General features: G+C 32.5%; 2 protein-coding genes across 3 annotated transcripts in view; one reads left to right on the plus strand and one right to left on the minus strand.

The window, feature by feature from the left end:
- LOC131849857 (guanine nucleotide-binding protein G(s) subunit alpha) overlaps positions 1-26,755 on the plus strand; it is an 82,028-nt gene that overhangs the window by 36,033 nt on the left and 19,240 nt on the right. The window contains exons 1-2 of one of the 2 annotated variants that reach the window (XM_059199987.1): positions 7,970-8,038; positions 8,398-8,587. The gene's annotated coding sequence lies outside the window, so the exon portion shown is untranslated. Of the gene's footprint in view, positions 1-7,969; positions 8,039-8,397; positions 8,588-26,755 lie in introns of those variants that run through there. The other variant, XM_059199988.1, reaches the window with a different exon arrangement.
- On the minus strand, positions 1,317-6,657 carry LOC131849867 (origin recognition complex subunit 6). Its single transcript, XM_059199998.1, has 6 exons — positions 6,445-6,657; positions 5,189-5,315; positions 3,814-4,002; positions 3,041-3,096; positions 2,445-2,608; positions 1,317-1,581 (listed from the first exon to the last, which is right to left on the minus strand). Exons 1-6 carry the CDS (start codon positions 6,516-6,518, stop codon positions 1,331-1,333), a joined length of 861 nt encoding a protein of 286 aa, XP_059055981.1. The 5' UTR covers positions 6,519-6,657; the 3' UTR covers positions 1,317-1,330.

Here is a 26,755-nt window from a genome sequence, read left to right on the forward strand (position 1 = left end):
ATATTTATTCATTACCAGAACAAAAGATACATATGTACATACATTTGAATTTGTACGCTAATTACAAACAAAAACTATAAAGAAATGGGTTTCTTAAACTACATATAAAACAGGAACTGTAGTACCTCACACTGCATATTCCGGGCAAAAGGGATGACTCAGCTGATGCATCAGAAATTATACAACATATTGGTTCTTATATAATAGTAGAACAAATTTTATTCAAATCTTAAGTAAAAATAAAAAGTTTTATCAAACACGTTTTTTATAATAATTATTGAACAGAAATAATATATATATATTTAAGTTTGTTATTGTCCAATCTTATTAGTTTGTAATTTTGTTATTGTCAATTTTTATATTTAATTTGTTAGTTGTAGTTTAGAATTTAACTTAATGTGCTATAGTTGTCGTCGATCTCATATTGTATTATTTTACTGATAAAGACTATAACAGAATAGCAGAGAGAGTGGACTCACTGCCCTCACTGAGTTATAGACCGTTTTGTCTCCTTCATTAGTTTTAAATTATATTATTGTATGGGCAACTATTATATTAGTTATTGTTTGAGACAAATAAAGATTATTATATAAAGCTACTATACGAGTCAAGGATAATAAAACACAGTAGTATTTGCGTTAATAATTTAAAACACGTACATTAACAATCGGTGGAATAAATTACTCCTTATTCAACATTTTTGGTCATAATCAAAAATATATCTATGTATTTATATCAGTAGTCTAATACCCATAACACAAGCTCTGCTTAGCTTGGGACTATATGGCATTGTGTACATTGTCCAGTGATATTATTATTAAAATAAGTAAAAAGTATAATGGGAAAAGGACCAACTTTGCATTATGACTATTATTATTATATTCTAAACTTAGTAACACCAAGAATTCAATAACAATTATATAATCCGCTTTTTATATTTTATTACATAAATAATAAATAAAATAATTATTACATTTTAAAAGTAAAGGTGATTACAAGTTAGTCCTTCTGGCCGGATTGTCTATAATTTAGTTTTTTATTGACAATTCACACAGCGCCATCTAGCTCCAAGTTAAACTAGCTAAAGCTTGTGTTATGGGTACTACATAACTGATATAAATATATGGATATATTTTCTTTTTACGTAAATCGGTGTGGGTGTTTACTATGTATAATATGTTAGATACATATAAAACACCCAGACCGATAGAAACAATCACACTCATGAATACAAATGGTTGTGCTGTGCGAGGAATTGAACCCGCGACCATCGAAAGTAAGGCGGTGTGCTAATCTACTAGACCACCGAGGATGCAACATACATACAATATCATGAATTTAAAGGAAATAATAACCTAACACCGTTAATTTTGCTAGAACTTTTATACGGTGAAAACTTCTGTGGCGTTTTCCTTGGCGATCTCCTGGGGGTCATACTTTGTTTTCTGTTATTTTCCAATTCTGATAACTCTTTGTAAGCAGCTTGCAGCATGCGTTGCTTCCAGTCCATGTAAGATTCTATTTGAGGTTCTGTTACATCTTTTTTTGGGCTGTCTACTTCCATTTTTTCTTGATTATCATCTGTAATTAAACAATTATATTAATACGTGACGCAAAATCCTTAAGTCCCTTTTCACAAAATTTGCACAGATTGAAGAGTATGAAATTTTGCACACTTATTCTTATCTTATTAATATTATAAACGCGAAAGTTTGTTAGTAATGTTTATTACTCTTTCACGCAAAAAATACTGAACGCATTTTGATGAAACTTCAGAGTAATATGCATCAGTGTAAAATATTAGCTATATTTTATATTCAAATTTAACGCGGGTGAAACCGCGGGTACAGCTATTAGGTTATATAGAGAAGGAGCGCAGAATGCATTTTTTTTTAATATTTTTTCATATAAACTCTGCACAGCTGAGACCAGATGGAGCTGTGTGAATTATCCTGAGATATTATTAGTATTATATATATCCTAGTCTACAACCTTATGTTTCCGATACAGCGTACAACACAGCAACAAGCTGCTTAGCAGCAGAGATAGATGATACAGAAGTATCCACGTTACATACATATTATATATGGTAGTATGTTGTAAATGTTTACTCTGTGTTATCCACCTAGATCTATGTATATGTATATTATTATTATTATTATATGTATGAAGGTATCCACAGAATACCAGCGTCGTGGCACCCTGTCACGACATATGCTGAACATAGTACCAAAAAGGTTTCCCTATTTGGTACTATGAAATTAATATAAACCAGTATGTAATTTAAAATTTAAAAATTATTTTTATTAGTGTTATATTCCAAATACACTATCTTCTTTCTTTTTCTTTACATACGTTAATACAATAGTGTTACTCTATCGCAGTAACACTTTCTGTGACAGATTTTTTATTTAGAAACAAAATATAATCTGTTATAATATTACCGTTTTGCTTTACGTCTTTCTGTCGGCGCCCCTTTTTCTTCTGAACACCAGTAAAGTTGTCATCGACATATTTAGTCCAGTCTGCATCTAACTTCGCCCACTGCGATGGTTTCAAACGACTCTTCTCTATTATTTTACTCTTTGACACTTTAACTTTATTTATTCTGAAATAATAAAACAAAGTAGAGTAATAATATAAACTACTCTATATACATGTATTATGCCATGTAGTTATGGAAATGTGGGAATAAATAGTCACCATTAGTCTTCCAAGATCTAGTCTGATGATTCGTCGTTTATAAGCGAAACACAAAATTAAATTAAATTACATATTAGTTAATGGTCGAACTAAAAATAAGACTATTAATGTTACTTTATTTAAATAAAGATAGATTTTTATTATATTAAGAAAAAAAACATTGCAAATGTTATTATATTAAATAACAGTAAATTTTAGACTTTATATTCAACCAATGTATAAGATTGACATCTCAATTATTTGAAATATTGATAACCCATTTAGCCTTTGTAAATTTTTCAAATTTAGTCAATTAAATAACACACAGAAAAGTAAATTATATATATAAAATACAAACCTGCATGCTTGATACACTGCTATACACACGTATTGTGGGAGATTCAAGTCTATTTCCTGAAAACATTAAACATTCATCACTGTTTTAAGATGATATCTATACTAATACTATAGAAAAGTAATCTCTGCTACTGCAGATCCGATTTTGAAATTTCTTTTACTTTTGGATAGCCCATTTATCGGGGAATACTATAGACTATATAACATCACGTTACGACTAATAGGAGCTTAGCTGCAATGAAACATTTCAATATATTTTTGAAGAACTATTTACCTATGTTCAGTAAAATTATAGGTTTGTCCTTTCCCACCATTGCCCATCTTTTACTACCTAATGGTAGAAAATGTCATATAGCATTAAGCTCGCAAAATTGTACAAGTGCAATAAAGAAGAAATAAAAATCGGAGAATTGTGATGCAAACAAAGTCACATGGATCAGCGATTATTATATAAAATTAACAATGAATGTTTGTGCATACAGTGCTTGAGATAAATATTAGCTGTCTCATTTTACTTTACTGTTTTTTTCTCAATAGTGAATAAAATCTACATCTACAGAAAGCTTCAAAGACATCCCATGCATCATGCATGGAATGTCTTTGAAGCTTTCTATAGACAATAGGTCATGTAGTGCTGTTGCAAGGATTTTAGTTTGCTCCCCTACACAATCTCTATATGCTCTTCTTCTGTGTTCTATTTCTTTTCTGACTAGCCTAAATAATAATAATTTAGTGTAAGAATAAATAAACATTTTATAACTTGCGTTGATTTACCATTTTAGCATGCTTCTGGTAACTCTCCAATATTTTATCAGCCAATGATTGTACACCACTACATTGCAGTGTAATGCATAGCATTGAGGTACTCAACTTGTCACTATTGATTTCTAGAAGGTTCTCCAAGACTTTTCTACTATTAGCATACATAGCTGGCTTGAGGCCTGAGTATTTGATAGCTGTTTTCTGAAATTATATAATATTTATTTATAAACTCCTATGAATACTAATATTATAAAGAGGAAAATATCAATTTTTGTATATTTATAAATATAAGTTTTTGTATATTTGTAATGGATAGATACGATTCTTAGACCTACTCAATACGCTCAAAAATTACTTGATCAAGCCGTTTCGGAGGAGTATGGGAACAAAAACTGTGACACGAGAATTATATGTATAAGATAATACTTAAAAAATATTTGATGGATATTAAAAATTCTTTCACTGTTTGAAAGGTACATTATTCCAGACATAGCCAATATATTATATTTTTATTTACAAAACTCACAAGTTATCTATGGAAGTAGAATATTTACTGGTTAATAATAATCTAATTTAAAAAAACTTATTTCTATTTCATGCATTTTTCCTATAAAATAATAGGTATTTGTAGGCCTAACATAAAAATTCAGCATGAAAAGAATAAAGTTAATAACATACAATCAAAATTAATGGATTTACTTGATAAGAACAACAGTTGGGTTTCATGCTAGTTCTTTTAAATAAAAGTGTGGCTAAATCTGTCAGTCTTAAAACAAATTCTGACAAAATAGTATAATAGTGTGCCATCTCACTTCTTTACCATCTATTGAATCACGCTTTAATTAATTAATCATTAATTCCACATTATATTTTTAGTGAAAAAGATATTAACTATTTCTTTCTTTAAAATTTCAAAGGAGCTCCACCGACAAGAACACAGCTCTTAAATTATGAATGAATGAATTCTTTCAATACTACAGGTAGACAGTAAAATAGTATAAATGTCAATCTCAACTATTTCAGACCCTAAGCAGTTTCCTGCTTACCTAGATGATGATGATGATAATCATAAGGGCAAATAAAAAATGGCTACTAGATACCATATGTTGCTTGCCATACCAATGATGTAAGAAAACTAATTGTTAGCTGACAAAGGTTTAAATGCCCTTTACAATTTCACTGGAAAATGGGAGTGAGTCTAAACCTCACGTTTAACTTATGGAACTATTAAAGATCACCTCCTGCCTGATGGGTGTGTGGGACTTTATCACTGAGCTTTAATGTTGTAAACATCATCTGCTTCTTCCTTATCCCATTTATTTATATGAATAAATTGAACATTTTTAGTTTTACATAACACTGAGTTTAAAAAGAGAAGAATATTCACCACATCATAATCAACACCAAACATCCCAGCAGCTATATCAAGGCATATCGCAACTTTGCTTGTGTCTGTGATATTGCTGCCCGCAATTGTCTTTGCTTGAAGAAGTCGTTCAAATTCTGCTGCTTTACTGGAATCAGATTAATTATTAGTTAGTTTAGTAACTATAAAGATACTTATATTATTTAGTGTTTTTTTTTGGAACATGGCCATAGGTAACTGATATATTTTGTTACTCAAATAACAAAATATATCAAGTCATAATTGGCCGTTTTTATTCATAGAAAATCTTAAAGATATTTTGCTGGACATTTATTTAAAAGAGTAACACACAAGTTTCATTCCACTTGTCATGAGTCTACTTACTGAATTACTCATTCAGAAAGTAGACTCATAGAACAAAAAAAATATTCTTATATTTATTATTATTTGTATGTTTCAATACAAATATTACAAAGTTGATTATACATTGGACTACACTAGGTGCAGGAGTCCACAAAAGAATTGCCTAATGCTAATATCTATTACAGATCTGCAAGAAAAGTAGATTAGTATGTAGTAAGTTAGATTAGACTATTGAAAATGGTTTACATTAAGTTTTTTTAATACATTTTATTTTTATTATTATTATTATTACTTTATGCAAGTAAAATGACAATGGAACCTGACGGAAATTGCAACTGTTGTCAGAATAATACATGAACACTGTTGATATTTGTCTTGAAATTGTAATATTACAAAAAATTTGTTTGTCCATCTACACATAATATATTAGTAGTAGTAGTACCTCTGCTATAAGCTTGAAGATTGTCTCATAGGTCTAATATCTTGATTTTTATGGATTATCACAGAATTGTTCACCCATCTATAGTAACTAGCAGGTAAATGAGTGGATAATGACAATATAAAAATGAAGTTAAATCATTTAAGCCATGCCATTTATTCATGTTTCAAGGGGTCAACCACATGAGGTTGACTTGATTGGGAACATCAGCTGGTATAGGAGTCACTTGTCTCCATTACTAACAATATTTAAGCTCTGCATAACTATATTAAGGGTTGCAGTATCAAAAGACTGATTAAACAAGAGCAGTTTGAAACCTATGTGGATAGATTCTTTTACTGCTTTAAAGGTAGTTTATTCCAGATGGATACAGGCTAAGTCAGAACAGGCTACTAGTATTATTAATACAAAATGCAGCATTGTGCATATTTCACTCTCTTCTCAAGATGTTTCTATTTATTATGAATTAACTCACTTTAAAACTTTTTCTTCTTCATTGAGACCCAATTTTACTGCAATGGAATCAAGGGTTTTATTGTAGGTACCCATATTTTCTTTTATAAATTATTCAATTAATAAAACTTTTCAATTCATAATACGGTTATAAAAACTATTGGACATTGACATAAAGAATAATAAGTTTACAGCTGTCCTTATATGAGATTAAATTATTTTGAACTAAAATTAAAGAGGAAATGATAAGTAATACAGTTTTTGAGATAAAATTAGTATAAAAATATTTTTAAACAAAACTGTACAATAAATTTATTGATACACATGATCGAATAAAACAATATGACGTTTAAGCAAAATACGCGCTTTTTTCAGAGTTGCCAACTCTTTAGAACGCTTACCTCTTACGACAAGTTAGGTAAATTAAAAGACAAATTTGTGACATATTTCAAGTAAAACAATTAAACCTAAATTTATTACAAAATGTGATTGATTAAGTAAAATTGTACAAGAAAATTCCCCTAAAAATATAAATTAACCTAGCTTGAATTGTCGCTTAAGAATAAAAAAAAAGCCAACTGTTGCTTCTTTCATTCGTTCAATTCGTTCACTTTTTAGAAACCGGAAACTGTTCCTTCTCTGAATTATAATATATTATTATTACTCCATCTACGGTCCGACTACAGACTTATTTTTGAACTACAGCCTGACTATTATAATATTTCTTTAATACGTTGTGTTCTGTCCACAAAAACTAAAAATTTATTAAGCCAGCAGTTCCATTGTGGAAAGTTTATATTTCGTTTTACATATAAAATAAGTACTAGCTACACTTATTACTAAGTGCATAAAAGGAATTAAATATTACGTATAAATAACCATATTAGACAATTTGTTAATTTTATGAAGAGTTAAGAAAAACATTATTCTTCATAAAATTAACAATTATCTGCAGAGACTATGAATTTGGTAAATGAGACACCATAATACTTTCCTCCCTTACCTCCTTTTGAGCATTAGTTGCAGCCGACAATTTATGCCGGTAGAGGACACCAGTATTCTATAATGCCAAATGAATTAAACATAATGTACTTAGAGTATATTTAAGCAAATTAATAATTCATAAAACTATTCACCGTTTTTAATAAAATTAATTTGATAATATTCAACACCGTTCTAACTGACAAGTAAAATAGAAAATTCACAAGTTAAATATTGTTATTTTATAAAATTCTATATAGATCAATTACAAATAGGGCACAGAATTGGATCTAATTAATTACAGGAAAATTATATTCACGATTTTCAGCAATTTCAGTCTAGGTCTAGATTGAATGGTGACATTTATCTCGATTCACGTTTGACCACGCCCCTTATCTCGATTCAAACGAACTGCCAATGATAAAACACCTTTTCGTATCAGAGAAGGCGACATGTTGATTTTTTCTAGGTTCTGTAAAGCCGATACGAGATCCCTGTCATTTCTACAAAATGTCTTTGTAGTTATCAGGGTGTAGGTCATAAAATTATAGTTCTAATAACCAATTCGTGCTAATTTTCTGATGTTAAACGTATTTTAAATAGGAGGAAGAGGATCCGCTCCACCCGAAACAGGGGTGTGTATGCAGTGATAGACTGTTATAGATTTGTATCAAAATAATCCGAAGCTATTTATAAATATTATTTTCTCGGCTTTTACTTATGTTCAAACGTTATTAGTAACGTCTGGTCTATAATTAACTCGTGAAAGTTTATAAATATTACAGTATTCTTTGGTGGACTCGTGTGTTGAGTGGGGTCGTTATTCAGAAGGTTGCCATTTTTAGTGGGAATATTATTGGTGAACGGAGTTCTGAGGTGGTGCTAGAAGTAGTCGGTGGTGGTGATAGTGGGCAGGAGTTGTGGGAGTCGATATTATTCGCGTAGTGTTGTGACGAGTGATCAGTCGGTGCAACTTACGGTGTGATGCTTTCAGGTAGAGATGCAACTAGTGTCAGTGTGTACGAGGTAATAGAAGTGCGTGTGGCGTGAGTAGTGCGGACAATGATGGCGTTGTGAGCAGCAGGCGGCACCACGGCTTCGTCAGTGGCAGGGGGCGCGCGGGGAGCAGAGTCTCCTACGCAGGCCAATCAAGACACGGTGGATAACGCAACTCCCACCTGCTGGTGAGTACTTCAAAATAAACCCTGAAATCTAGGATTCCTAAATGTATAAAAAAATAATAAGTAAGTATTTAAGTATTTATTTGTTTAGGAGAATGTTTGCAATGTACATGTTTGGGTCTGATTATTCTAAAAAAAATGATGAATTCTACATTACATTACTATACCACTGTGTTTCACAAGTGCCTGCATAAATAAGTCCACAAGTTAATTAACAATTAAGGTAATTTGTTATTGAAGTTACTTCATCTACATAGTCCTGTATTTGTTGGGGTTGTTGATTTCTTATTTTTATGGATGTGCTGTCATATGTGATTGCAGTATGCAACTAGCTACTGTTAAGTATGGATATTCTAAGTTTTAATTTTACGATTTAAAATAGAGGCTTCAAAAGCAATTTCGCAGGGGACTATATATTAAATTTAGATATGTAGGTGGGCCAGAGTGAAATAGAATAAAATAGAAAATCCTTTATTAAAATAAACTTAATTTAAGCACAAAATTTTTAATATACCTCTCATTCGGAAATCTGTTTCATCACTAGAAGAATTAGTGGCAAATAAAAAAAGTACTTAATTATGAAAACTTTTTATTTACTAAGTAATTATATAGTATATAATATATGGTTGTTAAATATATATCTTTACGTAGTATAAAACAAAGTCGCTGTCGCTGTCTAGTTAGGACATGCAATGGATTTTGAAGCAATATTTTTTAATAGATTCATTCAAGAGGAATGTTTATATGTATAATACATGTACACCCGGGCGAAGCCGGGGCTAGCTGCTAGTAGCTAGTGCTATATATTTGACAGCCTCGGTGGTCTGTCAGTTCAGCACACTACTTTACTTCCTATGATCACACATCTATTCCTTGCACAGTGCAAATGTTTATGAATATGATTATTTGTATTGGTCTGGGTGTTTTTTATATATATTTTAAACAAAATCTAAATATTTATATCTGTTGTCTAGTACTCATAACACAAGCTCTGCTTACTGTGGGACTAGATGATACTGTGTTACTTGTTAAGAGTTATTGATTTATTGTCAATATGTGATCATAGGCCTTATTGATGAAGCCTGGGGACTGTATCTTAACGTTTAAAACATATTGGGGAATTAAAAAGTGCAATACTAAATTGCTTCAGTCATGCGTGAGGAATGTTCAATGAAATAGATGTAGAATGTGAAAGATGGGTGCTAAACTGACTTAACAATTCTATAGCACAATTGATCTGGATTGTATGATGTCTGGTGTATTTTTTTTATTTTATTTATACTCTATTGCACCATTTAAATAATTAAAAAAAATGGTACATTAACTGGTATAAAAGTCTTATCCCTAAGCAATCTTCTCCAGACTACTTTTGGGTGGATAGAGAAATTAAGATTAGATAAGGGTAGGTGGCATATTTTATTTTAATTGGTGGGTTTTGTATTAATTGCCGCATGCATTCTTATGTGAAATGTGAATACTATAAACATCAGATGGCAATTGTGAGTAGCTATGACGTGGTCTGGTGTTTTGAGTAGTCATGCTCACTAAAATGTCCAGACTTGTAGTCATAAAATATGGTCGAGCGCAGTGATGGCTGGCTCATCATACTCGTGAACGGGTGCTGCTTGTAGGGACTGGTCTGCTCTAATCACTATGACTGATTTCCTCTTATTAATTGTTTAACCAGTTGGTTATGTATTCAATATTTTTTCTTTTTGAGTATTTAATTGAATTGGTGCTAATCGGTGGTTTGTATTCACACACTTAAACTTAAATTGTAAGTAAGAATAAATTATTTAAAAGAGCAACACACAAGTTTCTTGCTTGTTCTTCTTGTGATGAGACAGCATTCCGAATGAGCGGTAGATTAAAAAAAAAAAAAAAAATGTTATGACTATTCAAAAGTGCTTCAATGTAAGTTTATTTGAATAAATGATTTTCTATTCTATTCTATTCTATTCTACCCTATGGAACTTGGTGTATAGATAGATTGTTTTTTTATTCTGTGAAAATTAAATGGAAAATTAAAAAAAAAATAAACAACTGCCTGTGCTGACAGTTTACGTTTGCAGGGCACCATTCAGGTCAGGTCAGTTAGCACATTATTTATTATGATTAGAATTTATTATGATGGTTTCTAGGGGGACTGGCATAGAGATTAATCTGACATGGTATATGCTAGCAATGTAGTCTAAGTCCCATACTAATAGTCCCCTTCCTGCTTGAACTAATTTGAAGTAGGATAATAAAAAGAAAAGAAATAAAGGTTATTATTCATTCTTACTAATGGTGAATTAAAAAGGTAATTGTTAATTTAATAATAATTTTTTATTTATAATCTATACTTCTATACATATAAATAAAACTGGAGTGTCTGTTTGTAATATTGAAAGAACTGTTTTTATTTTTTACATTATGCATATGAATATAAATACGGTACATACACCAAATAACATTTTTTACAATTTTTATTTGTCTGTCTGTCTGTCTGTCTGTCTGGCTGTCTGTCTGTCTGTCTGTCTGTCTGTTTGTTCCGGCTAATCTCTGAAATGGCTAGACCGATTTTGACGGGATTTTTATTATCAGGTAGCTGATGTAATAAGGACTAATTTATTATTTTTCTTTTTAGTACTACTTTATTTTAGAAAAATAAAGTTAAATTCCACATGGATAAAGTTGCGGGTGCAGCTAGTAATATTATAAATAATAAGAGCATTTTTGTATTAATAACCCTAGAACTACTGCACCTTTTTGTATTTAGCTGTTTGAATAGTTTGTCATCCATATAGTTCCAGAGTGACATATAACCTATATGCATATTATCTCTTCTCTAATATATAAAATTCTTATATTACTGTGTTTGTAACAAAACTCTTTGTAAATGGTGTGACTGATTCTTATGAATTTTTATGTGTAAATTCATTAGGTCAGAGAATGGGATGTAATCTATTCTTGTACCCCTAAGTCATAAGAGTGGTGCACCACAATGTTTTTTTTCATATTTTGTACAAAATTTTTATCTTTATTCAAAATATGTTCATGGAGAGTCTTATTAGTTTACTGCTGAGATTTACACCCAGAATAGATAGTTTGTCAGTTTGAATTGGGCAAACACAATCAACCTATATGTCAACACATTTCTGACTGACTCACTAGCAAAGGAAACACCAAACCAAACCAAATATAATTTAAGATGCGCTGGTAGATTCGTCTCATGTCATGTTGCATTAAAATAAGCCCAGCGAAACCTGGGTATAAGGTAAACAATTAAGAATTATGTCTATGTCTACTCCATCTAGGATAGCAGTATGGTGTTATTTGTTTTATTTAATTACTTAAAAAAATACTGGCAGCTTGTAATAAGTTTTAGACATTTGCTTAAGTCACACCTAATCAGTATAATATTGTACACATCTAAATATATATAACTCAAAGGTGACTGACATAGTGATCTATCAACGTACAGCCCAAACTACTGGACGGATCGGGTTGAAATTTGGCATGCAGGTACTTGTTATGACGTAGGTATCCGCTGAGAAAGAATTTTGATTAATTCTACCCCCAAAGGAATAAAATAGGGGATGAAAGTTTATATGAAACTTTGTCAATTTTAAACCGATAGGGTTGAGACTTTGCATGCATAAAGCTACTATGACGTAGGCATCCAAAGGATTTTGATAAATTCCACCCCTAAGGGGATAAATTAACGCGAACGAAGTCGCGGGCAAAAGCTAGCTTACAATATAATCAAGAGGGTGATTATTTCATATAAAAGTCGGTTTAGTAATATATAATATATTTAGCTTTACTGTTTTACAATTTACATGTTTATTATTGAAGAATGTTATAGTAATTAATGTAATAACATTTTGTATACTACAATTTCGTTAAAAATATAGTTATTTGTATTTGATAATACAATTTATGTATATTTGCTAGGTGTCACACATAATTATAATAAAAATATGTAGTTGATGTAATAAGGAGTAACTTAGACTACTTTTATTTAAAAAAAATTAAAGTAAGGTTGCAAAATTCCACGCGGACGAAGTCGCGGGTACAACTAGTGATTAATATAATGCAGTAATTCTACAGGTCACTGCTTCCATTTGAAAAATTGATTGACCTTAAAGGTGCTTTATTCTTGATTCCTATGAGTTTAATGCCTGTATATACCGTATTTCTGACCGAAAGACACAGCGTGGGAAGGCATCCAGCAAGGTGTACCGACGGTCTGGTCAAGATCGCTGGAATGCATTCGATGCAAACAGCGTAGAACTGATCGTCATGGAGATCTTTGGGGGAGGCCTTTGTTCAGCAGTGGACGTCTTCCGGGCTGAAATGATGATATAGTATTTCTATAGTTTTCGATATTCATAAATCCAACTTGTTTGTCAAGCAAATTTGAGATTATATCATCAATTTGTATGATTAAACTGCATATTGTACAATAATTTAAATATGTAGGTATATTCAAAACAATGTATTTCTTTTTTTTGGTTACGACAACTCGTTAAACCGTTTTTTTAACCTGCGCTAACGGTATGCGCTGGCCGGTTACCAGTGGAGGATGATTGGATGAGCATTAAGTTAGGTCAGCTAGCCCATCTCAAATTAATCAACGACCATTATGGTTTCCAAGGAGACCGTATGGAGGTCAAGCTGATAGTATATATTGCTGACAATATCTCCATTACAAGGGGCGAAAGAGATTTGTTAGTAATGTGGACTGATGACCCCTATTGATAGCAAAGTACCATGGCAGATTTACCTCCAGGCGGTTCATCTTGAAAATCGTCATGATAAATTTCTGGTATTTGTCACGATGGACTAATTGCCTGACCTTATTTTATCCTCCACTGATACTGCCTGTTAGCGCAGTCGGGTGGACCATTTCATTATCATCCACAAAAAAAAAGATCCTATTGCTATGTACCATGTCAGTTTGAGATCCATAGCATATGCTGGTGGTCACTCTATTCTCCCAAATTTGAATTTAAATGAAATAGTATTATTGTAAATATGTACTAAGTACATTTATAAAAAAAAATAAGAGCTGAGTTTCTTGTCAGTTCTTCTCATCTCGAAATCATTCCGAACTGACGGTAGATATGACATATCATAAGAGTCTGTAATAGACCTACATGAATAAAGATATTTTGAATTTTGAATTTGAATTATATATATTATACTGTATATTTATATTTGATGTAATATATGTACTGTATATGTTATATTTATTTAGTATATTTCTTTGAATATGTAGATATCTATATTATAAATTTCAGATCTTATCAGAACCAATCAATTGCTATTATCAAGTAGTAGTCAGCTGAATCCCGGAGTTTGCTATCCTGTAATGATATCATTCAATATAATAATCTATAACTTCCATTCGTATAAACTAGGGATATTAAAATTATACATGTTTTTATATTTATACGATCTGACCCGGCAAACGTTGTTTTGCCTTATAAATTGAAAACGATATTAAAAAATAGGTGTTGGGAATAGAAGAGTAAAAGGTTAGGGTTGTTGTATTTAAATGCTAAATCATAATAAATTAAAACTAAAAAAATTGTCAAAAAAATTATAAATAGTTTTTTTGGGGTGAGCCAGTCTTTAACACCTTGAGGTATGAAAATTAGTTATAAACCTTCTCTCAGACCTACTGAATATACATATAAAATTTCTTCTCAAGCCGTTTCGGAGGAGTTATGCTCCTACAAGAAACCTATAACACGAGAATTTTATATATTAGATTTGATTAAATGGATATACCTATAATTAATAATAATATATCTGTACATCTAGTGATATAGGAGTTAGCAAAACGAACAAACGCTTTTCTACGAATTAACTAATCAGTAAAGTGTTAATCAAACATACTCATGAATACCACTTTGGCATCTTGAGAACCTGCAACCATTGGTGGAAGAAGATTGTTAGTAATGTGAACTTTTAACCCCATTGCTAGCAATGTACCATGTCAGATTGACCTGCACTCGGTTCAACCATCGTGATAAGTTCCTGGTGAATATGTCACGATGGGCTTTCTGACCTGTCCTCATGTACAGTTTATAATCCTCCACTGGTGCTAAGCGTAAACCATTAGCGCAAGCGGAAGTACCTACCATTCCATTATCATCCATTAAAAACCCCTCAACATCAGACGTAAGACGGTGTCCTAAAATGCTAGACTATTGAGGTCTTCAATTTATAGGACCTTTCTTCGATATCTGTCCCTCTATCAGGGATAAGAATAATTATTGATCGAAGTCTGATTACATAATTGTCCCTAATAATTTGATGTCTCTTGCACCCTTCAATTCTAGAGAAAGGGGTTTTTTAATAATTGTGATTGTGGACTCATAGCTGGTGGAGACATTGCTAGCCATCTTATGATCGCAAGAAAAATAAAATACTAAGAATGTCAGGACAATTCACACAGCGCCATCTAGACCCAAGCTTAAGCTAGCCAAAGCTTGTGTTATGGGTTCTAGATAACTGATACAAATACATAGATTGGTTTTTCGTAAATACATACATCGACACGACAGTGACCGCTAAGGCCTGGGCATAGCGCAAGGCCAGTAGCACTGATGTACCAGAGGTGCATCGCGGGGGGTGCATTATAACAAATGGCGCCTCTCAGAACCATTGAATGCTGCGAAATACAAGGTGAGGCAGAATTAATGCGGGTCTGCCTCCACACCGCTTTACTGAGCATGAAACGGACCTCTAAATACATACATATTATACATAGAAAACACCCAAACCGATACAAACAATCATACTCATGAATACAAATGTTTGTGCCGTGCAAGGAATCGAACCCGTGACCATCGGAAGTAAGGCAGTGTGCTAAACCGCTACACCACCGAAATAAAATAAAAAGCCTTTATTGCTATACTAAGTTTTACATATGGTTAATATTATAATCGATAAACGGTACAGCTTGCCTTCCAACATAGGTCTCCTCTAAAGATTTCCATTCTGTCTGTCCTTTGCTTAACGACACTATATTGTTTTATACGGGCTACTTTCCTAATATCATTGAGAATAGATGGCGCTGTGTGAATTTTTCTTATGTCTTCAATATTTTCCTAGATAGGATGGTCTCTCATGTTAATTTTGGTTCAGAAATACAAATTCACGGCTTCTGTGTCGAAATCGGGTGCAACTTTCTTCAACCACCCCAAGGCGCTCTCAACAAATAACATAATAGTTTCGCCCCTTTTAATGAACCGAGTATATAAAAAATGTCCGTCAGTCCGAATATATCGCATACAGTAACTCTATACGAGTTAACTTTGGATTTAGGAAAACATGAGTCAGCTCCCAGCCAATGTTCAGACGACCTGCTACAGTAAACATGTGCATTTTTCACACATTTTCAGGTGGCATTAATACCGATATCTGTCAATCGTGCCATTATTACACTGGTATTCATTTTAGTTGGTATTTAAGAAGGATTATGCATATGTAATGGACGTTTGAACGAATACCGACCGTAAATGCGAAGGTCAGTAAGATATGTTTTTAACTACTGAACCGATGATTGGATTTCAATATTCGGAGTATCTAACAATGTTATTTTTTGTCATTAGTTTCCTTTACAAAATGTTTTAACTATAATATAGTGTAATTATACAGCGCCATCTAGATGGTACCCGACATTAGCTGAAGCTTGTGTTATGGGTATTAAATAATTGATACAAATATGTAGTTTTTTTTTTATACATAGAAAATACTCAGACCTATACAAACAATCATACTCATGAATACAAATCTTTGTGCCGTGCGAGGAATCCAACCCGTGACAATCGGAAGTAAGGCGGCGTGTTTAATATCCAGACCACCGAGGCAGTCTAATTATTATTATTCTTATTAATTATTAAGAAAAATCAAATAAAAAATCTTGTAGGATATTTACAAAAGTTACCTTAACACTGTGATTTTTAGAATTATAGTCTGTGGATTTGTGTGTGATAATATCAGGTTTGGTTTAATCGATTTGTATGCGATTTTCATTTCTATATTGTGCTAAGCTTCACTTAAAATTTCTTCGTGTTTTATTCCGATAAGTTTATAGACAAATATTATACACTACTGTTAATCCGAATACCACGGGTATGAAATCGCAGACTCAACTAGTTTATAAATAAGCATTTGAAGTACACTAGATAAGTATTGTTATTTTTTTCGAAGACATCTGCTGCCAACGGTACTTGAGAACAAATGGCGAAAATATAATAAATTAACACAAATTTTAACTAAGTGCTATATTTCTTTAGAACTTATTAACGATATTTGAAAAGATCTGAATGAAGTTTTTGACTACATTATTTTATATGTAACTGTATAATTTGAATCTTCTTGGACAACTTTTTCCAATTGTTATGATTCTACGATATAGGATACTTTAGAGATTAATTCCGTTCCAGTGAAATTGAATTTCGCGGTTTCGCCCTTTCATTACACATTATCAAGACTTACATCTGGGGAAATGTAACTAATTCTTTCCATTCTCCTCCAGCACATTTTAAAAGCCACAAAGCTATCGTATGCCTGTAAAACATGGACATTGACTCAAAAGGAAAGGGTCAAACTGAAAGCTTTTGAAATGTGCTGAAGTAGAATGGAAAGATAAAATAAGAAATGAAGAAGTAGTCTAAAGGGTTAAAGAAAAGTGACAGAGAAATATTATTGAAAATAGGCGGCGAGAAATGTTTGGCTTTGATATGGCGTGAGGAACTTATAAATAATATTATCGAAGGAAAATAGAAGGAAAGAGTAGAAGGGGTGATATTGAGCAGATTAAGGAATAAATTGGAGTCGTGTCGTATCAACAACCAAAGAGATATATCCTGGTATCCAGGGATTATTGATGGAAAATCTTGGAAAATGCCAATTGGTCGACCAAATGAATGAAATACTGTTGAATTATACACTAGTATCATGTTAATTCAACAATTTTGTGGTCAACGAAAGAACTAAGTGGTTATAGATTTTTCTGTTTAGTCTTGAATACATTTCAAAAGAACAGTACAAAAATTGTTTGAAACCATCGTCATAAATTCCTGTTTAATTCACTATGGGCACACTAAAGTCACGATGGGCCAACTGACCTGATCTCATGCTTTTCTTATCATCCTCCACTGGTGGCCCCCCGCGAGCATAAACCGTTAGCTCAGGTGGGTGCACCATTTCATAAGCACAGGGTTTTGGAAAATGAAGTGCTCATATAGAAAAATCGTAAATGTATATTTATAGTCCAGGGATATATATTATGAGGTGTACCACAGGCATCACATATTGCTTACTAAGTGTGGGACGGTTACCACATATCATCAGTTTGTTTGCATTTCAGGGGCATATATATAAAATCTTTATCTATCGGTCTACTTTGGAAATTAACTCCGGTCCAACATCTTTGGATTTGTCGTTTGGCTCCTCTTAACTCCCGACGCGAATACGGGGGTGTTATCTTATAATTGTCTTTCTGTGGTATCGTAGAACCTAATCGAATGAATCGATTATGTCTCGTTTTCATTTGTTTGAAAGCAGCGTGATCGAGATAGTTTTTAACTGACTCCATAAAAGCAAGAGGTTCTAAATTCAACTGTATTACTTCATAACTCATAATTTACTCTAATAATTTGATCTTTATTACGTATTAAATAAAGAGATGTTCTGAATTTGACTGTAATTTATTTTATTTTACTTCATTACTCAATTATACTAATATACTGCTAATAATTTGATCTTGATTACTTGTACTAAAATTGATATTAAGAGTAGAGTTCAAAGTACCTGCAGTTATGAAGTCTTGATAAGTAGTAAATGCAACCACATATTAACGAAGTAGTTAAGACTCAAGTAGATTTATTTTGAAAAGACCCCTCTAATCCAATAGTACAATTGTCACTAGGGATGTCAACAGTACGAGGATCATAGTAAATACGAGTTTTTTTTTTGTCTTTGGTACGAGAACATTTTATCCTCATAACAAGTTTGTACGAAATTTACGAGACCTAGAAAATTCAGCCAAAAGACATCATATGTTTGTGGAGCCAAATTACGAGATTTTATCAGATTTCTATTTTTTACTATAAGGCTAAGTGTTTAAGCCTGGCAACCCTGATTCTCACGGTTATTGTTCATGTTTTTGCGGTTGCCTTGTAATCAGTTTAATTTAACAGGATAACGCGGATGAATTGATTGGCGGTCTCGTGAAACGTAACTGTGGGTGGTTATAAACGAATAACTGTTGGTCTCGGCTTTGAATGAAAATAGAAAGCAATTATATGTATTTGATGTCATATTTCACACAGTATTTCTTTTATTTTACAATATTTCACCCCTCGTTCAAATTTGGAACTTAATATGCCCAAATCCACGACATACATTTAACCAATCATTCCAGCGAATGAGGACGATAGACTTGCATCCTGCCACATTGGATTCAAACATACCAGCGAAATGTGGATATGTCAAGTGTGAAGAAACAGTTAGTTTATTTTTTTTATTTATTTAATCTTTATTGACTATTGCATTCTCCACCAGTCAACCTTTTTGAAGTGCAGAGATACTTCATGGTGGCTTAACATTGAATACTAGTGGTAGTTCTTCGTGAAACTACATTCTGAAATGACGGTTGATTCAACGTATTATAAGTAATGGACTGATATTATGATTAAATCTGTCAAATTTCAGTTTTCCAGGCAATGTAGTTTTGGCGTTGATACGCAATGTAAATTATAAGTGTATAGATCTTTAGACACGCGCCGTTAAATATTTATTTATATTTGTTTACGTCGTTATATATGTGGGGACGACACGTGGAGAAACGGACCGGAGAATGACGCGCGGCGTGTTTGTATGACTGACGAGCCAGCCATCACTGCGCTCGATCATATTTTAAGGAGTCCAATAAAATTATATTCAAACATTTATGAATGAATGGGCCACGGTCATTCAGGTCGTTGCACGGTCTCCTAAAAGAAACGGGCCAAAAATTAAAAATACACTATTATTAATTATGTGTGTAAGTCTAGATAATAAATCGTCATCATGCGAACTGTCGACACTGAACATGACTTTAGGAATTATACGTAATCAGTGATGATTTTAGAATGTAATTTGTAAATCCAGAATTTACATTTAGTTACTTGTATTAGATTTATCGAACTTACTTGATAGGGTTCTCTTAGGAAGGGATTCTAACCACAGCCAGAACCCAGGTTCGAACCGAGCGGGGCTCTCAGATTAAAGTCACTGCACTCGTATTTGATAGGGTTCTCTTAGGTAGGGGTTCGAACGACGCTCTGAGTTGAGATTCAAACCCCCTAGCTGTGTCTTTAGACTAAAGTCGTATCCGTAGGCAGGAGTCAACCGCTCCATAAGTCCTTCCACGGGTTTGGAGCGTCCGGTATCGTTCGGTGAAGCTGTAAAGACCAGCTTCGGCCAACAACATTAGAGTAGTTAAAAAAGTTAAAGTTATTTGGTATTAGTATTACATAAAAAATATGCAAAATCACATATTGTCTATTAGATCTTTTACTGGTTCATTTAATGATATTGCTTATAATTTAACTATTATTAATATGCTAATGTTTGATTACTTGCTTTATATCAATATGTATGCGTGGTGACAGGTCTCCGGAATTAGAATGTCTATTAACAGAATATCTATTTTCGTTTAGGTACAGTATTTATAAATGTTTAGGTTCAAAATGTCTGTAGGTAGGTAGATATCCATAAATAAATTCTTCCTAAACTGTCTGTATTCCTAAAACTTTTTATTTTACACTAGCTGCCCTGCGCAACTTTCATATCACACTTAAGTACTTGATATTTATCATTATATTTCGCCCAATATTTATTAAAATTATAGACTATGTGTTATTCCGACATATAAGCTATATTATTGTATAATTTCATCCAAACCCGTTTAGTAGTTTTTGCGTGAAAGAGTAACAAACATCTATCCATATTTACAAACATTCGCGTTTATAATATGCGTAAGATATTTTGGTCAACCGACTTTAAAAACAGTCGTGGATTTTATTATTTTTATGTAACTGAATAGGTAATCAAGCCGGTGATGGTAAGTGGTATGCGCCGCCTATATAAATAAATAAATAAGCCTGGTCAATTGAGAACAACTGGCAAGAAACTCAATTGTATATTTTTTTTAAGTTTATTTTCTATAGGTGTTTATGTCTAACATTAAATGAAAATCCCTTGCATGAACAACTATTGCATGTGCGTACATGCAATAGTTGTTCATGCAAGGGATTTTCGTCATTCAAGTAATCGTTTAGTCAGTAATAGGTTTTCCTCACTAAATATGATTTAACAGATATTTTGAACTTATTTAAGGGTAATTCCAGTATATCCTTTGGTATCTATTAGCTATAATTATATTATCGAGTGTGTTGTGGTATGTTAAAAGTATAGTGCTACGAAAGTGTAAATTCTGTAATCATTACATAGTATAAAATAAAGTCGCTGTCACTCTGTCCGTCCCTATGTATGCTTAATTCTTTAAAACTACGCAACGGATTCTGAAGCGGTTTTTTTCAATAGATAGAGTAATTCTAGAGGAAGGTTTATATATATAATAATACATGTACACCTGGGCGAGTACCGGAGCGAGTAGCTAGTTGCAGATAAATTAGACAATAAATTAAAAGTTAATTATTAAACAATAAGTTCAATAAATAAACAATAAAGAGTTTAATAAAAAAAATAATACAAAAATTGACTTACACAAGTATCTACCTAACTAAAATATATCCTACATAAATAAATTATTATTTAATTTAAAAAACCGTGTTATTCCGAACACGAAAGCGACTTCTGTTTATGCTATTTGGTGTTATTTTGCGAAATAATTAATTTGCACCGTGTGAAGACGCCGTAATGGTTTAGTTTCAATTGTGATTATAATACAAAGTAGTGCAGTCCGTCTGTGCATACCAGCGAGAGTGATGTGGCTTTCCCAAATACGGTCATATAATATGCCACTCATATCTTATGCTTGTACACTTTCGTTGACACCGACGTATTGTTCTGTATTGTTCCACCTGGAACTATCTTATATATTTCATTATTAGAAGTAAAACATACGGGGCTCTAGCGGTTTAGCACACTGTTTATCTCTTTTACTGCCGATGGTCGCGGGTTTGATTCCCCAACGTTGCAAACGTTTGTACTTATGAGTATGATTGTATGTATCGGTCTGGGTGTTCTCAAAGACTCTAAGTATTTATATCAGTTGTCTAGTACTCATAACACACTTAACAACAATCTTAGGATTAGATGGCGTTGTGTCGATTGTCCGAGGGTATTATTATTATTAGATGAATTTTGATTTTCCTGCATCTCGTACAACGTTTTCTAGAGAATTTCACGGTTTTAATATTGTCATTACCAATATCCTTTTACGTAAGAACTTAATATATTGCGGCGAAGATTGCATCGAGGCGAAAGTTTGCAGTGGCGCAACTTGCACGAGACATCTGTCTCCAGGACAGTGATGCCAGATTGTAGGATTTTCCCTCAAATTAGGGGGGATTCTGTGGTTACGAGAACTTTATTTATAATATAACAAGATAATCCGGTAAGTGTTGTTTTGCCATGGTAATTATTATATTACTACCCTTATATTACCTAGGGATATAAAAAGGTTATTTTTTATTCCCTTAAGTGATAAAGGTATTTTAAGACCTATCTAAATATACACAAAAAATATGAAGCCTTTTGGGAGGAGTTGGATAACAAATGCTGTGTCAAAAGATTTTTGTATATTAGATATTATATTATTTATTTATGTAGGTATTGTATGTGATAAATATGTAGGCTCGGGGAGTCGTAGTAATAACATTCTATTGCATTACGAATTTAATTTCGAAATCTAATCGAATTTAAAAAAAAAAAAATTGAAATCACTTAAGTAACCGTTCGTGTTATAATCGGACTCGCGTTCAACTCATTCATTCCTCACTCCACTCTACAAGAGTTCGATCTCTCGAAATTTCTTATTCTAATTCATGCATACAATATTTAAATATAGTAAAAATGCATTACCGTACATTTATCTAAATTTAATACACTTTGCCTAGTTGCAGTCTTTGGAGTTTCTACCGCTTTAGGTGATGTCTGAGATAATGATAATTGAATTCCTTTTATTTTTCCTTTGTTTATTCTCGGAAGGTTTGAAGACGGGATCAGTTTTGATAGCTATAATTGGTTCTTCTTTAATATCGACCGCTTTCGATTCAGTAACACAGGGTTGTGTATTTTTTTTTAAAGGATGATAATGGAATTGTACACCCGTCTGCGCTGACGGTTTACGCTGGCGGGGCACCAGTGGAGGATGATAGGATGAACATGAAGTCAGATCAGTTAGCCCAACTGACAATTCACCGGGAATGTATCACGATGGTTTCCAGGGTGGAGGATCGCGTGGAGGTCGATCTGACATGGTACATTGCTAGCAATGGGATCATTAGTCCACATTACTAACCATCCCCTTTTTACAGGGTTGTATATTAGGTCCTCTCTTAGTAATATTGAGCACTTGCATTTCATATTTTATGGTAAATGTGTGGTATTCACAACTTTAGATGGTAGGGGAAAGGGGATTGTTAGTAATGTGGACTGTGGAGTGATGATCTTATTGCTAACAATGTACCCTGGAAACCATCAACAATTTGGCACGATGGGCTAACTAATCAGACCTCATGCTCATCTTATCATCATCCACTGGTACCCCGCCAGCATATACCGTTAGCGCAGGCGGGTGCACCATTCCATTATCATCCATAAAACTTTAGATGGTTACATACTAAGATATTTCTCTGATATTGTGTGATAAATTTCATTTATTATTATACTTTATATAAGTTAATACAGTCGTTCGTTACATACCAATCCCACAAATATAAGACTTTATTTAAATGACGGTCGTAGGGTGCACGTTGCAGAAAACTGTAGCAGGCGCAAACAGTTCTATGTCGTCACGTGCTCGCCTACGAGTCAACAGAAACCTTTCCACAATTCCTTTCAATCGTACGCAGAAAAACACTTTATAATATGTTTTTAGATTGGTTGCATATGAATTAATTGTATTTAATGTTACCTTTGAATGGTTATACCATTCAAATGTAACACAGGAAACATACAAAGTGGCATGCCTAAAATAGGCCGTGTATGGTATGAAAAATTTAAACGCATTGATAATGTCACTATTTAAAACTAATAGTGTTCCTGAGTTCATTATTGTTTATTTGTAAACCAATTATTGATGGTGGTCAAAGAATAAAAGATTATATATGTACATTGGAAACTACCGCGAGAAAAGTTTTATTCACAAAACCATAAATAATTAATAAAGAATTCTAGTATCGGTTGTATGAAGTAGACCCAAATGGAATACAGCTATAACTGACCATTGTTCACTAATACGACAGGGCAAAACTGGAATTTAAATCAGTAGTATTTTGACTTAGGTCAAAATCTCATATACGTGTACATGAACGAAAATGTCGTCGTAACAAAGGTCGAAAGTTCAGAATTTTTTGAAAATGTTCGACAAGATTATTGGCCTTTTTAGTTGATAATTGATTATTGAAAACTAGTAGTACGTCCGTGTTTTTGGTAATCGCCGTCGATTGATGGTGATTATAAATCAGAAACTAAAACACAAAATGATAAAAGTTATTAATAAAACATTCTAGTGTTAGTTGTATGTAGTAGACCCAAATGGAATACAGCTATAACTGATCCATTGTCCACTATGCGACAGGGCATAACCGGAATTTAAATCAGTTAACGCCGTGAAACATGTGTTGTTGCATGCTTATATATGGTGTCACTTATGTAAGTACAAGTCACCTGGCTGAATGTGAATTGAGCACATCCTCGTTTACTTTAAATAGTTTTTTTTACTGCTACAGTACAGTGTTAAAGAAAAGAAAGAGAAGAAAGAAATTTTGGCCTTAACCATTTCCACTGAGTTTAAAAAACTTCTTATTCCTCGGATTCTTTTACTTGTCATTTTATTGCATTCGGAGTTAAAAAATAGCTATGCCCACAGTTTGATCCGTGAAATTCGCAGCCTATGTGTTATTCTGATATAACTACTTTATTGTAAAGTTTCATTAAAATTAATTTAATAGTTTTTACGTGAAAGAATAACAAACATCCATCCATCCACTCATGAAATTCCGCGTTTATAATATTAGCTAGATTGATAAGACTATCTGTGTCGCACTACTTCGTCTGCGTCACATTTTCCCTATTTCTGCAACATATTTCATTTCTCCGCTTCTATTAGTCGTATCGTGATATCATATAGCCTATAGCCTTCCTTGGTACTATATGGATTATCCAACACTAAAATGACTTCAAAGTTTTCGCAAATAGCTTACGCTGTAAGCTATGATTCGGTTATAGGCTGCAGATTAGGAAATGAAATTATAGGATAAGAAGCATGAGATCTTAGTCCATTAGAATGTAACGCATGAGTGGGTGTTATGGGTGTCACATAATACTTTTTTATTTTTTATTTATTTATTTAATTCTGGCTACATGGCCCATATTATAAATACCTTATAGACTAACATACATAAGAAATAATAATAAAATATGTAAATAAAATTGTCTCTATGGTCACGGCACTAACGACGGCAATCTGCCACGGTAGCGCCGATATAATATTGTGATATTCCTAGTAATGTTGATGTGTATAGGAGACTGTTATCATCAGGTGGAGCCGTCAGCTTGTTTGCCATTCATATTACATAAAGATAAGTTACTCCTCTAGCTTTTTAAGTTCCGAATTCTAACAACAATGAAAAGGTCCAGGTCAGTAACCGTTGACTGAAAAATGGGAAACTCCCAGGGTATTTTTAATTTATACCCTCATACATTTTAAGTAGCCAAATTACAAAAAGGACGCACACAATCCTGACGATTCTCACTTAATTTATATCTTATCCGCTATATAATAAAGATCAAAATGGCGTAACTGAGTGTCAAAATGCTGGAAGTGTTTTGTTCGTAGTTATTTCAGCGGCTACGCCGTCTGGTTTAGTAGATTAACTTATGAATAGTAAGTACTGATAGGTTTGAATAATACTACACTCTGTATATTATAATATGGTAGGTATTAACATAATACAATTACGATACTCGAGTCGAGCCTGCGGACTAGTACCTACCAGTATATTTTTTGTATTGTTAAACCGATTGGAATAAAATAGACACAAAATGTTATGTGATAATCTTCACACGTTACACACAATATGCTACTAAAATTCCCATGCAAGTCTGTTGTACCGTTATTGAGAAAAGCGAGCACAAAACTTCTATTACGTTGAGAAATCCCCAAGTTATATTTTTCTCATATATCTCCCATGTAGGGGTAAATACACACAATAGTATACTCTCAGAACAATTTCATCATTTTTGGATCCATTTTTTTATACTCCAGGCTTCTTAAAAAATCTAAATTTGTTTTAAATAATTAGAATAATATTTAATCTGTTTATACATTCAAATGAAGCTTATTATAAGTTATTGAATTTGGTTTATAGTATTTCAAATAAAATTGCATAAAATTTATGATATAAAACCCATATAATTGTGCCCTATTTGACTAATAATATTTAATATTAAGACTAGTTATACACGCGACTTCGTCCGCGTGGAATTTAATTATATCTTTCTAAAATAATAGTTACTCCTTATTACATCGGCTACCTGCCAAAAAAAGTCCCGTCAAAATCCGTCCAGCCATTTTAGAGATTAACAGACAGACAGGCAAAAATTGTAAAAAATTATTTTTTGGTGTATGTACCGTATTTATATTCATATGTATATAGTAAAAAACGGTTATTTCAATATTACAAACAGACACTCCAATTTTATTTATATGTATAGATGTAGAACCCACGACTTTGTATCAATGAAATTTAAAATAATGATAAAATTTCTGGATAACTACTATGTTTATTGGCTTTCACTGATCATAAATTCATTTGTTTTTATATTTCTATTCTTTTCAACTGTTTTAGCGTGTTTATTCTGCTTGCGATAATTCATTTTTACAATATTCGCCATGTTTTTGTACGTTATTTCAAACATAAAAGACATTTT

The sequence above is a fragment of the Achroia grisella genome, unplaced genomic scaffold (genome assembly GCF_030625045.1).
Source record: "Achroia grisella isolate CSIRO2021 unplaced genomic scaffold, CSIRO_AGI_Agris_v1 utg660, whole genome shotgun sequence".
NCBI lineage: Eukaryota > Metazoa > Arthropoda > Insecta > Lepidoptera > Pyralidae > Achroia > Achroia grisella.

Coding starts and splice junctions, on each gene's coding strand:
- LOC131849867 (XM_059199998.1), bottom strand. CDS start 6,518: ATGGGTACCTACAATAAAACCCTTGATTCCATTGCAGTAAAATTGGGT. Junction 4,003..5,188: donor TTGGTGTTGATTATGATGTG/GTGAATATTCTT, acceptor ATATAATTTCAG/AAAACAGCTATCAAATACTC. Junction 3,097..3,813: donor ACCAGAAGCATGCTAAAATG/GTAAATCAACGC, acceptor TAATGTTTTCAG/GAAATAGACTTGAATCTCCC.